Source organism: Centruroides sculpturatus, unplaced genomic scaffold, assembly GCF_000671375.1.
Source record: "Centruroides sculpturatus isolate CEXI.00-Female unplaced genomic scaffold, Cexi_2.0 scaffold338, whole genome shotgun sequence".
Lineage (NCBI taxonomy): Eukaryota > Metazoa > Arthropoda > Arachnida > Scorpiones > Buthidae > Centruroides > Centruroides sculpturatus.
Window position 1 is genome coordinate 633,580 of NW_019384628.1, and position 14,551 is coordinate 648,130.

At 25.9% G+C, this 14,551-nt stretch overlaps 1 protein-coding gene across 1 annotated transcript in view; it reads left to right on the forward strand.

The window, feature by feature from the left end:
- Positions 1-2,441: 2,441 nt before the first annotated feature.
- The window catches only part of LOC111625676 (inactive phospholipase C-like protein 1), a 60,975-nt gene continuing 48,865 nt past the window's right edge, over positions 2,442-14,551 (forward strand). Inside the window, exon 1 of the mRNA XM_023368891.1 lies at positions 2,442-3,115. Within this exon, the coding sequence (XP_023224659.1) occupies positions 2,926-3,115 (190 nt within the window). The 5' untranslated portion in view covers positions 2,442-2,925. The remainder of the gene's footprint in view (positions 3,116-14,551) is intronic.

Below are 14,551 nucleotides of genomic sequence, written 5' to 3' on the forward strand. Positions count from 1 at the left end.
TTTTCTTCCTTTTTTTTTTTTTTGTTTAAAACAGTTTAAAATCCGCTTTTATGACAATGTACTCTGTTTAATGCTAGTATTTTAGGGACGCTTTTAAAAATCTTTTCACCGTATGGATATTAAGAGGATGTTTTAAATAGTTCATACAAGAGTGCTAACGCTAGAATTACTCTGTATTGAGAGTCGTTACTTCCAGAATGGCTTGAGGGTAACTAGTATCTGAAGCGTTTTCGCCTCATGCTACTTGTAATCATCAAGCCGGCACTGTGTAAGGACATGTCCTTACGCAAAGGAATGGTTATATTTATGTGAGAGTGAGTTCATTGTAAGGACATCGCTTAAAAATGGTTAACAACATTGATCATTCATACATTGAAACTCATTTTGTGTGGTTCTAGTCCGTTTTCTACGGGCTACGAGAACTCAAATTGCAACCACCACCATACAAATATGTTCAAACATATATTGTTTTTCCTGGCAACTATTATGCATCCTGTGCAATTATTAGTCAGAGATTACGATAGAAAAGTATTATACAACCTAACTGATAAGGCCCTAGCAGATGGCTGTGAAGAAACAGGAAAGTCTAGTTCAGTGTTTTTCAACCTGTGGGTCGCAAAGCCTCACACGGAGGGTCGCGNAATTGACTTTCTTAGAGGATCGATGTGCCTCTGCCGATATTATATTTTTGGACCACTTAAATATTATTTACAGCCGGCCGAGGCGGTTAAGGCGTCAGCTTGCCGTTCTGTACGATCCAGGATTAAATCCGGGCGGTCGAAAAGTTTCAAGAATTTTTCGGGGGTTATGCTTGTCTCAACCTCTCTCTACACGGCTGTTTCATTGTGGTCCTGATGAGTCTGAAAAGAGATCTTAATATCCACAGAGCTGAAAAAGTGTTTAATAGTAAATTAATTAATTTTTGCGCTATTGAGATGATAAATAGTGCATTTTATACGCTAGAACGATGACAGTATGGTAATTTTTTTTCATTTTTAACTCTTGGCACTAAGAAGGCATTGTAAACATAACCATTATGGGTTTGGCTACACCCACAATAGAGGCATTATAATGGTGAAGTACAGGGGAAGACCGCTTATGGAAAATTCTTGGGGTTTTTAGACAGATTCGATCCTGGATTTCCCAGAGCGATAGGTTAATGTCATACAGGGTAAAATAAGTACTAAGTCAATGGTAAATGATACCATTTACCATTGACTTAGCATTTATATTACGGAAGCTCTACATAACAATAAACATTATCAAACAATGGCATAAATTTAAAAAAAAACTGATATTGTATAATTTTGAATAAATTTTCAAACTTTTAATTATCGAGTTTGTATTGTGTTATTAATACTTTACATAAAATATCGATAATAAATTGAAGCCTTGTATTGTCAAAGAAACTATAAAAGTGAATGTAAGTATTCAATACATTCGAGTATTGTAAGTTAATCTTCGTCATTGCTGACGTAACACACACTTCAATGATAAACTTTTCAAATTAAATATATTGCAAAACAAAAGTAACCTTATTAATGATCAAAAATTGATCATTATTCAAAATAATAATAAATGACTAAATAATTATCATTTTAATGAAATTTTACCATCGATAAATTATTTTTAAAATTAATTTTTATCGAAATTTTAAAACAAGTCTGTATAATATTTAAAATATGTAATTATTTAATTATAAAATTAGAATATTTTTAAAAATATATTTTAAAGACAAATACAATATATATTAAAATAAATAAATAAAAGCGACCTTTACAATTTTATAAATAGTTATTTTCATAATTTATAACGGAAAAATATTTTAAAAATAAAATAAAATAAAATTATTTTAATTACTCGTTAAATTTTTATTTGTAGACATTTGAATAATTATTTTAACAATATTTTATAATTTTGCGGTAATTTAGTTAAATTAAAATTAGAAGTTAAAATATATAAATAAAATTATAAAGAGTTTATTTTAAAAATATATCTATAATCAATACGTATATAATAACGTTTATAATCTAAAAAAAACTTTTAACATAGACTCGTCGAAATTAAAATATTATTATCGTTTACAAAATAATTATATTAACAAATATTAATGGAAATTTATAATAAATTTAAAATTTTTAAAAATCTTTGATTCCGTAATTATATTAACTACTAAAAATGAGAAATTTAAAATAAATTGCAGTTATTTTTAATTTTAATCTTCATTTAAAAAATAATTATTTAATTTAATATTTTTTTGAACGACAATTATTCAAAACAAAATTACAGAAATTACAAAAAAAAAAATCTTAATTGAATAAAACTAATTAAGCATTTTAAAATAAAATAAAAAGTAAAACCGTTTATAATATATAAAATGATAATTTTTAACGTTAAAGAGATTCCGTACGGAAACGATAAATTTAATAAACGCAGCAGACGATGTTGATACGAAAATGCGGGATTAACGTTTTTCAAGATGTCGGTCGTCTGGTCTGTAGCGGTTAGTGTAGTTTCCCATCCGGCGAAATCTGTAAGGACGATAAGTTCGTCGATTATTTAGTCGTAAATGTTAAAATTTCGCTCATGTATACACATTTGAAGCCGGCGGATATATTACGATGGCCTGGGAATGTTTATTTCGTAAGTTATTGGCGTTGAAGTTGCAATGAATGGATCAGTTGTTCGGCAGACGTTTCGAATTGCTCGCATCAACCTATAACAACCAATAACAGATTCCCCTTTCATTTTATGGAAACTTTTATTAATAAGCTTAGGAATGTAAATTACCGATCATACGGTATTTACATTCGTGTGAATTAGCTAGGAAGATGGAATAGTTTCCGTTTTAAAAAGAAATGCAGACTTGACGTTTACTTCCGGTTAGGAAAGAATTCGTTGCCGTTATCTTTTTAAATTACTGACATGCAATTTGAAGAAAAGGCATATCCCGTGGATGATAAAGAAGAGAAGAACGAGAGGAAGGAAGAATCGGTTTCTCCATCTTCTACTCCCGATCTATCGTCGTCTGGAGAACATAAAAAATATCAAAGGCCGAAGTCTGTCTCTTTCCATAGTGCATCTAGTCTACCAGCTGAAAGGAAAATATCCAGTGGTAAGTCTTTAACGCGCACAGTCTTCATTCATATTATGTGCAGTTGTTGAGACGAATTAATCTTCGACTTTGGGATGATAAATTACAGGATGCATTATGGCTCAGTATAAACAGGATAATGATACAGTTCTTAACATATATCATCACATGTTTCTGCTGATGTGATTGTTTATACTGCTGGAAACTTGATGTGGTTTTATCATACATTAACAATTTAAAACATTGCTATCAGAGGAGGAGTGAAGATACATAAATAAACCAAAAATCCGGCACGAAAGCTTAATGTGAAAACCACATTTTTGGTAGTTTTGAATCAATTCTTGATGACAATGTACCATGGTCTTAATAGACTCTGGTCGGTAACCATTGTATGGAAGATACGACATGGCTGCGGCCCATGGATAGACGACATACAATGGTCTTGATAAACTTCGGTTACTGACCAAAGTTTATTAAGATTGTCGTACATCGTTACTGCAGTTGGATGAATTCCGAATGCGACGATGGTAGGCTGTTTTGGATTGTCGACTGTCATTGGGTTACATAGAATAATTTGAAAGTTGAGTGCTAAATTTAGTGGGTTTTAAAGAATGTATTTCCTCCAATAAAACCTGTATCAACAAATGCTTCTTGTGTGATGTGTTACTGAGGAAAAAAGCCAATAGCTTTTAATTCTTTAAAATCCACAATGAAACTAGTAATGGAAAATTTAGCTAAACGTAGTGTTTGTTTGCTTTATGTAACCTGATGATGGTTGTTGAAAATTACTGAAAATGTGGTTTTTTGTTAAACTCTGTGCCAGATTTTTTGTTTGTGTGTTTAAAATATTACATATAAAATGTAGCTATGATGCATTATGTCAATATCATTGCAATTTTTATTAATTTGCTTTTAAAATGGGAAAAATAAGCAGAATAAATTATTATAGTTAATCTTCTTGCTAAATAAAATTAAATATGACGATAGATTATTTCTGTGAGATTAAAATTTAAATCTTATCTAGAGCTTGTGGAGAATAATCGAATAATTATGCTATTTGGTAATGGATTTGAATAAAAAAGTACTCTTGTGAATCTATTGCCTTTCAACACCTCAAAACTGTAAATTAATCATTAATTTCATCATAATTATAATTAAGGTGAACTCTTAAAAGGCTTTTTTTTTTGGTTGGTAATTTTAAATAATTAAATACTTGAAATTTAATTTATTAATTTCCTGTTCTTAATTATAAATTTTTTTTACCTTTATGGTAATTTATGGTAGTGAGAATGGTAGAGAAACATCTTGCCAAAGTGTTCTTATGAATTTATTGCCAATTTAAACATAAGTAATAGTTGCATTTAGATTTCATAATACTTTAAAAGGAGTTTTTAATGTTGCAATAGATTTCAAGAATTGCATTATAAATGTGACAGAAAGGATACTTGATAAAAATGCAAAACTTTGAGGTGATTATTTGCAAACTAGGATTGCATTTCTTGTCTTTAAAGTAGAATGGATATATAAGTAAAAAAAAAGAAATGAGATGAGTTATGCAAAAATTATTGATTCCTTATTATATTTCTGTTAGAACAATGATTAAAATTTTATCTTTTTCTATATCGAGACCAAAATGTTGAAAAGAAAAAGGACTTAAAACTTTAATTTCATCTTTTAAAATCTGAATTGGTTTTGTTACTTTGCATGATTTAATTTTAAAGTAGGTTAACTTTTATTCTTTGTTCTTTTTTTTTTTCTCCCCGAAGTAATTACATTTCTATACTTCTTGTCTGTGTGTAACTTTAGCCAAGAAAAAAAATTTTATGTAAAAATGGCAGGCATTATATTATTATTACATTTTTTACCTAATTTATTATTATTTTTTTTTTAAGTCTTGAGTGCATTAGCAAATTTTATAAACAGGATCAAAATTAATATTTTTTGTTACATTTTTATTTAAAATATTTTTAATATTATTTAGAAATTTGATTTACTCATACTTTATATCTATTTGTATAATTTACAGTTTAAAAAAAAACTATTTTTATATAAATATTTAAATAAAAATAAAGATGATGATACATAAGAGAAAAATAAACATTATAAATTGCTGCATTTTGATGATAAGTCTTGCAAGAAGTTAATAATAATTTCAGTTTTTCACTATATTGTATTGAATAAAAAATATATATATATACTATAATATATTGCATAATGAAAAAATGTCAATTTTTAAATTTTAGTATAAATTTAATTAATTATACTTTAATTAGGCCAGACAAAACACACACATTCAGTTTTCATTGTCTTGTTGGATTATAAATGTTGTTGTTCTTGATAAAATGCTGTCTTTTTTTAATTATTTGCTGAAAGAATTGTATTTGTTGGTACTATGAAGTAGACTAATTTACAAGATTCGGTTTTAACTTATTAGGTTTCTTAGATAATAAAATTATTTTCAAGATTTAGTTGTCTATGAAGCCTCATAAAGTTCAGAATAATCTTTATTAGAATTTAAATTATTTTAAACTTTATTCTCTATTTTTGTAATAAAATGTCAAATAGTCAGTCTTTGTATAACTCAAAATTATTTGAAAAACAAAATTTTAGCTATGAGAATAAATTTAAAAGAAATCCTGAAAGCATTTACTGTACTTAAATATCTTTTTCTCTCTATGTATGATTGATCAAGCATGTAATATACCGTGTCTTAACTGTAAATAGTCCATGAGCTGTTATGAATTACTCTATATTATTTTATTTTGTTTTTAAACGTAAATTAAAAATAAATACATTTAAAAATAAAGTGGGTTTATTTATACTTATAAACAGACGATTAGTTACTATTAGTGGTAAAATGATATTTATTTTAAACATTTTTATTTTCATTATTGTTAGATGTTATCGAAAAGTCATTAGTACTTTGCATAATTGGCAAGCCATTACATGGCAAATGTTATATTAATTAATATATAGAGTTTAAGAGTTTAAATTTTATTCATAGGTCAATAATCTCAAGTTATATTGATTTTGAAACAATGATTCTTGTTAAAATCATTGATGGTTGCAATAATATAATATTTTATTATTTTATGCAAAGATCACTTTTTATTTCAAAACACTAAAAATAAATGTATAAAACATTTATTTTTAGTAATAACTAATTTTGTATTATTTATACATAATGCATAATTTAATAATATATATAAAGTGGGGTTATTTATAGTGATATCAATTATAATAATTAAATTTTTTTGCATCTCTATTGTTTCTATGGCTCTAAGGTTCTTATTTGTAATATAAAAAAAAGGACCTTTTTAAGGAAATATTTTTAAATGATTAAAAATTTATAATAAAATTATAGAATTTATAATAGAAATTTAAATCTTTCACAAACTTTATAAAATAGTTTATTCTCTGCAATCATGAAAATTACCTTTATATTTATAATGTGATAAGTATAGAAACCACTGCAGATATTTTAATGGAACTTTTTTTTACGAGTAAATCAACTTTTTTCAGAATTCTTAATAACTATTTTCTTTAATATATAATAAATACCATTTTTATAAATTTTGCTTTTATAAAAACAAAAAAGTTGAAAATTTTATAATTTGAACATTAGTTAAATAAAAAAATAATTGAATTCAATATAAATTTTAAGTTTAAAAATAACTCCTTACAATAAAGAAGTCTTCTGAAAACAATATGATAAGCATTTTCGAGACCAAATTTCATGTTCAGATCATTTGTTGAAGAGAACGGCTTTTTAAAAACTGTTCTGCAACAAACTTATTGTCAAGAGTATTTTTAAACTATTAGGTGAAACTATTGTAAGGAGTATTTTTACTTCTTTATTGTAAGGAGTATTTTTAAACCTGAATTTATCCTAAGGAGCCCTGCAGAAGATGTCACAACTCAATATAAAACAAAATGTTTACAAAATTTAGAAATTTGTTGAGTAAAAGACTTTATAAGTAAAATTTAATAAAAGTTAATATATATATTTTATAGAATTTTCTGGATTATTATACAATGTTGTTTGTGTAACAAGAGATTTTATTTAGAAGAGGAATTATTTTAATCAATTTTTTTATTTGAAATTTTTTATTGGTGTGTTAAGTTGATTATATTGTTTTTGTTTTTAAGTTTTACTTAAATGTTGATTCATATTTTATCTTATCAGTCATTTTTTAGCATAAACAAAGCCATTTATGACATTAAATTTATTGCTTTTTTGAAATTTTTGCATTTTTCTTTATGACATTTATAATATAAATAAATAAAATTACAAATTCAAATAAATATTTTAATATATTGTAAATTACTGCTGGCCTGTACAGTAAATATAAAGAAAAAAAAAAGTTTTTATCTGTTGAATATTAATTTCTTCTCATTTAAAACTTCTGGTCTACATCTTTAATTTTATCATTTTGAAAGATCTTCACATTTGTATTTATTATACACATTTTGCTTTTAATAAGTGATTTGTATAAAATGAATATGAATTATTAATGTATTGAATGAATTTTCTAGGTCAGATAGTTTGTTATTCAATGTATAAAAGTATCAGTTATCAGTTTTGATAATTTCATATTTTTCAATTAAAAACAGATTTGATAAAATTATCTTTTACTTTTGCTTACCAAGCAATTATAATATATTTAATATGAGGGCTATTTTCAATACTAACTTTTTAATTTAGTTTGCCCCATAAAAAAATTATAATTTCATTTACTAGGTGGCATTCCTTGCTTGCATTGTTTACTTGTCACAAGGGCTCAAAAATTTTGTGACAGTTCATTGATTCTTGGTGCCATCATTTCTATTTTCCCCATGACACAAAAAGTTTTAAGTCAAGTAATTCGTATATGTAGAGTAGGTTATTAGCATCATATTTGTTATATGATTTTAATATCTTTGTTTTGTAATACTAATATTAATCATTTCATTGTTTTATTGTTCATTCATTATAAAATATTTAATGTAAATATTACTTTACACAAATATTTTAAATATATATGTATAAAATGATTTAAATTTATTGTTTTATGTATATTATAAAAAATATAATTTAATAATTATAATTTTTAGATATTATATCACTTAAAGAAAATGATTACATTTATTATTGTATGAATGTAGTTATCTTTAGTAATTGTTTTTGTTTTTTGAATAATAAGTAAAACTTGTTCATAAATTATTTTTTCATATTTTTCTAATTTCTAGTCTGTTTTTTCTTGATATATCTACATTGTATTTTTTTATTATGTATATATGCATATACAGTGAAACGTGTGTGAACTGGACTCTTACAACATTGAATATTTTTTCGTTTTGCAGGTTTCCTTTCTGAATAGATTTTTTTAAACATAGAAAACTGCTGTGTTTCTCTGAATTTTTCCCATTTATGCAGGTTTATGTTTTATTAAAGCTCCATTTTGGAAAGGTTTTACTGTATATACAAAGTATTTTGAAATTACATTTTATATTAAGCATTTTAAATTAAAATTACATATTTACATCTTTAAATAAATCAAAATATTACTGTATTACTGCAAATTTAAAACATATTTTCCACATACTTTTTGAACTTAAAATTGTGGTTATCTAAATTTATGATATTTTTTGTCATCTTTCAAAATTACGGATTTAACATTGCCAGATTTTATCAGGCTGTATTAAGGCTACTTAATAATCAGAATAAAAACAATTTGGCTAGAAGTAGGCAGTTAGGTTGCCATTGCTTGATAAGTAAATTTAATAATTAACTTATAAATGTAGTAATTAGAAAAAAATTCATTTTTAAATTTAATTTGGACTATTCTGGAAGAAAAAAAAACAGTCTGGAGAAGTACTTGAATCCACAACCCTTGCATGCCATGAAGTTGTGTAGCCAATTACTTTGGAAGCAAAGTGGACATCCTTTGCTTCCTTCAGCTTTACTTCCAGAGCTATTAATTAATTCAGATATAACCATCCAGTATATCTTTTAGCAATATAAAGTATTGGATTGTTTTAATTTATAGATTTATGGATTTAATGAAAATTTTATAGTTATTCCTATTTATTTTAAATGCAGTAAATTATTAATTAATTAATAAGTCTAAAAGACACTTTTGCTTCATGTAAAAATAGCTATCATTTATGTAATTGTTTTGTCATGGAACATTTTGTTACTTTTTTAACTGTATAACAGCTTCAAATATTATGCAAAACATTTTTAATTGTTAATAGTGTTACTCTAATAAAATTCATAAAACCGTATTTCTTTTTAATTATTTACTTTTTTCTTGTAAATTCCATTTTAAAAGTTAGGTTGTAGCTTAAATTTAAAATAATACTTTATATGAAACAGTATATTTATTCAGTATTTTTTTAAAATGAAAAAAACCATAAACTGAATACAGTATAAGATATTAAAAAAAATCTTTTAAAATATTTATTTTAAATATATTTTCTTATATTCATTTGTTTATATTAATTTAAAATAGAATCAAATTTAAATTTATTGAAAACTTTCTAAACTCAATAATTTAAATGCTTATCATCATTAAATTTAAGAATTTTTATTTGGAAAAAAGAAAATATTTTAAATGCCAAAAAGAATATTCATTATTATATTCCAAAAATAGATTTATTAGATAATGTATCTTGCTGGATTTAATGTATCTTTTATGTAAGATTATTGAATGAATTTATATAAAAAATTTTCTATCAGGAATGATTTCATAATTTTTAAGTGGAAATAAGAATTAAACTTTCTTAGAACAAAGTTCAGTTCTTATCTCCATTTAAAATTCGTAACTTACTCTAGTTATTTTTTAGGAAACAATTAAAAAAAATCTTTACAAATTCATTATTATTCAGATTTTAATATCTTAGTAAAAAACTTTCTTTCACTAAACATAAAAGAATTTGGCATTACTTTTATTGCAGTATTATGTAAAAAACACTGACATTTTAAATGATTAAATATCTCTTGTCTTAGAAATGCACTTAAAATGAGAACAGTGAATCAATACTCCTAGTAAATAATACTAAAGTATTGCCCTATAATGAAATTTTTATTTGAAAATGTATATTTTAAAATTAATAATGAATAAAATTAAGGATAATTTCCATTTTACATTAGAATATATATATATATGTTTAGTGACTACAAGATTTCTTGCTGAAACAATGCATATAATATTTATTTAACATTAAGAAAAAATTACATGAATTTGAAAGATTAATTGTATTTAAGTCTGCATTATTNATAATGAAATTTTTATTTGAAAATGTATATTTTAAAATTAATAATGAATAAAATTAAGGATAATTTCCATTTTACATTAGAATATATATATATATATATATATGTTTAGTGACTACAAGATTTCTTGCTGAAACAATGCATATAATATATATTTAACATTAAGAAAAAATTACATGAATTTGAAAGATTAATTGTATTTAAGTCTGCATTATTATCATCAATGTGTTATACCATGTCTTAGATGTGGTGATCTGTAACTGTCTTGGTCTGTTACTTCTTCAAAGCATAAAAAAATTGAATTTTGCTCTTAGTGCATTACTATATAAAAACACTGACATTTTAAATGAATAAATTTCTTTTCACAAAAGCAAATATTTCAACTAAACGTTAATATAAAAATTTATTCATTTTATGACCCCAAATAATGTTGTGTGTCAGTAAACAGTACAAATGAATTAATGAATATATGTCAAATATTTATAACTAGTAATTGCATAACTGTATATATTGTAATTATTCCATTTCAGATTTTATTATTGGCAAAACGGTATACTTCACATAAGGTTAATTCAAATTATCTGTAAGAATAACTGAATTAAAAATATCCATAAAAAACATTGTGGTTGATTTAATATAATTTTTATTTAAAAAACAGATGATGATTTGTAAAAGAATAGTTAATATAAATACTGTAATTTATTATATCAAATGATAAATCTAAATTTCATAACAGTGATATTTTAGTAATTTATTTCCTTCCTGTTTGAACTATATTTCTGACTTATGGAAAAATTTAAATGTGAAAAGTGTTGCAATTGTATTGTTAAACTTTAATTAAATATTTAAAGTAATATATGATATGCATTATGATAATATTTTGATTTATGAATTTGTCAGTAATATTTGCTAAAATAATTTAGATAAATCAAAAAATTGAAAAGTATTTTCACCTTTTATTACTCAAAGTGTCTTCAGAGCACATTCAAATACAGTACAATTAAATTTTAAAAAATTGCATAAAACATATTTCAACAGTGTTTTAAAATAATTTTTTCCTTATTTTTAGCAGAAACTGTTTTAATTAAATTTTTAAAAGATGTATGATTATAATAGTATCAACATTACTATTTTGTCTGTACTCTATTATTATCTATATCAGGGCTTCTTAAACTATGGGTCGCGACCCGATTTGGGGTCGCTTAGCGAAATCTTGGGTTGCGAGGTTTTAATGCAAAATACTGAAAATAATTTGTGAGAGTTTGAAAATGGCACACTTTGTGTCATAGGTTTTTTGAGTTGCGCTTTATGTCACTTTTTGTGCAGGAGACAACGATTCAGCAACACTGATTGTAGTGTGAACTAATGTAGTGTTGTCGCTTTTCAGTGTATTCAGTTGTCTCTATTTCATTGTAACACAAGAGTGAACTGTGGTAGTACACCATTATTTGTTTTTTGCAAATTTGTATATATCTTTATTTTATATTTTTTGGGTCGCAAAAAAATCACAATTATAAATGGGGTCGTGAATAAAAAAGTTTAAGAAGCTCTGGTCTATATATACTCTATTATTATTATTGTCTGTACTCTAAATTATATTTTCTTATAAGATAATCTGCTATAAAACTGTTATAAAATTTATTGTTAGAAATCTGTGAATCAATCAATCTGTCATCAATAAATCTGTGAATTATATCAAATTATTTTGCAAGAAAAATTTATTTGTTATTGTACTTTGAAATTCCTATCCTTCACAACTGTTGAGCAATAAGACAATTATAAATCAATAACAATAATCAGTTTTTACAGTAATCTCCTTATTTGCATTGTAATGCATGATCATTGTTTCAAATTCATTTGATTTTAAAACATATATAACTCGATTTTAGAAACAACCTAAAGAAAATTGTCAAGTGTAAACAGTGTAGATATCTAGTTCTTACATAATTTTTTAAATTATTGAATACTTTTTTGAAGATTTATTGACGAGATAAATTTGTATTGTTCCTAAAAATCCTTAGATTAAAAAGAAAATTTTTCTCTTAGGGGAATTCAAAATTTATACTTCTTATCACATTTATTATATGTTAAGATAGGGTTTTCTGGTAATGAGTGGTTTATTTAATTGAAGTAGTTTAATTATATATGATTATAATCTATATATATAATCAAGATGGGTTGATAATAATAATAAGCGCAGAGCCCAAACGGTTAAGAGTTGAAAGTTGAAATTTGGTACACAGTTAGGGTACATCACGAGAACGCATACTAAGAAGAGATTTTTCGAAATTCCTCCCCATTGGGGAGAGGGACAGGATTAAGGCTTAGAATGGACATGTCAACAATGGAATCGTTAAGAGAAAGCGACGTGCAAGACACAGATGCAGTTTTTTTCGTTTTGCAAGAAATCGAACATATTTTTAGACTAAAAATTTTCTAATTAGTCTGGAAACAGGGGGACCCAATTCTTGCATTCTGTGAAAACTGGTAAGGTTGACTATAACATAATAATCTTAATCTTCACTATCGTTACTTTTGCCCGAGCAATGCCGGGCCTACCTGCTAGTATATATATATTTTTTATATATTTATTTATTTGCAGATTTTATTTTGAGTTTCCATTTGGCAGATGAATTGGATAAAAATTTTGATCTTTTATCTAAAATATATAAAGTATCATAATTTTTTCAAATTGCTTGATATAAGCTTCTAATCTGTATTATCAATTATTTAATAATAAATGACTGTGATTCATTGGTCTTATTGTTATAAGTACAGATTTATCACATACCATTTTGATTTTTTATTCATTAATGCTTGATGTTCCAGAATACATTTTGACTTATTCAATAGCCCTCTTCAGCCAGGTTTCGTATATACTTCTGACATCGTGGTATTATAATTATAACATGTATAAAGGGATCTATTGATAATAAATATAAATACAATACTTATATAAACTGATAATTATTATGTAACCAACCATGTACAACATTAATACAGTAAAGTCTCGAAAACTCGGCACTCGATAACCCGGCAGTCCAGATAATTCGGCCACATCCTGGCAGGGCAAAAAAATCCTTAGTTAATTAATTTTCATTATAGACAGCTTTATGCCTCATAAAGTATTTTTCTGAGGTCTGTCTTATCAGGTAAATTACTGTACACAGTGTATTCATTAATTTTCATTTTCATGTAGTAAAGGCTCTATGCCTTCATAAAGGACGTANAAATTGAAAAAGCAATCAAATCTATGGCTAACAAAAAAAGCCCAGGGATGGACCAGATAACGACGGAAATGATAAAGAACATATTCGAACACATGCCAATAGTATTCGTACATTTATATAACGAGTGTCTAAGATTTCAACACTTCCCAATGGTTTGGAAACAAGCCAACATCAAACTAATTCCAAAGAAAGAAAACCCAGAAAAACCGGAAGATTTTAGGCCAATCAGCCTTCTCCCGGTTATGGGAAAAATCTTAGATGGGCTGATTATTAACCGGATAAATTGGCACCAATACAAGAATGGACAAATGAACAAAAACCAATACGGATTCAGACAAGGGAAGTCGACAATTGACGCGGCACTAACAGCTAAAGAATTCATTACCAGTGCATGGAAAAAAGGTAAACACGCAATCCTGATAAAAATTGACTTTAGGAAGGCGTTTGACTACATGTGGTGGCCAGGAATAATGGAGAGGTTAAATGAAATTAAATGTCCACAAAACCTTAAAAACATATTGAAAAACTATCTTGACAATAGACAAGCTGGCTTCCACTCAAACAACATAACGATTAAAAAGAACATCACAAGAGGATGCCCACAAGGCTCAAGAAGTGGGCCAGGCCTTTGGAATCTGGCATTCGATGGGCTGTTGAACAAAATCCCAGACACAGAAGATACACACACACAAGCATTCGCAGATGACGCGCTGGTAATGATAGCAAACAAAAACTGTGACAAGCTAAGAGACGAATCCAACAAAATATTAGAGATAATCAATCAATGGAGCATTAATTACAAGCAACCAATTAATCACTTCAAATGTGAAGCTTTAGTATGCACAAGGAAGGACAAAGGAAACCAATTAAAAAAACCAATAGCAGTGAAAATAGGAGGCAAAAACATAAAAAATGTCCAAACGTTAAAATATCTAGGAATCTTTTTTGACAGGAATTTAAACTGGAAGA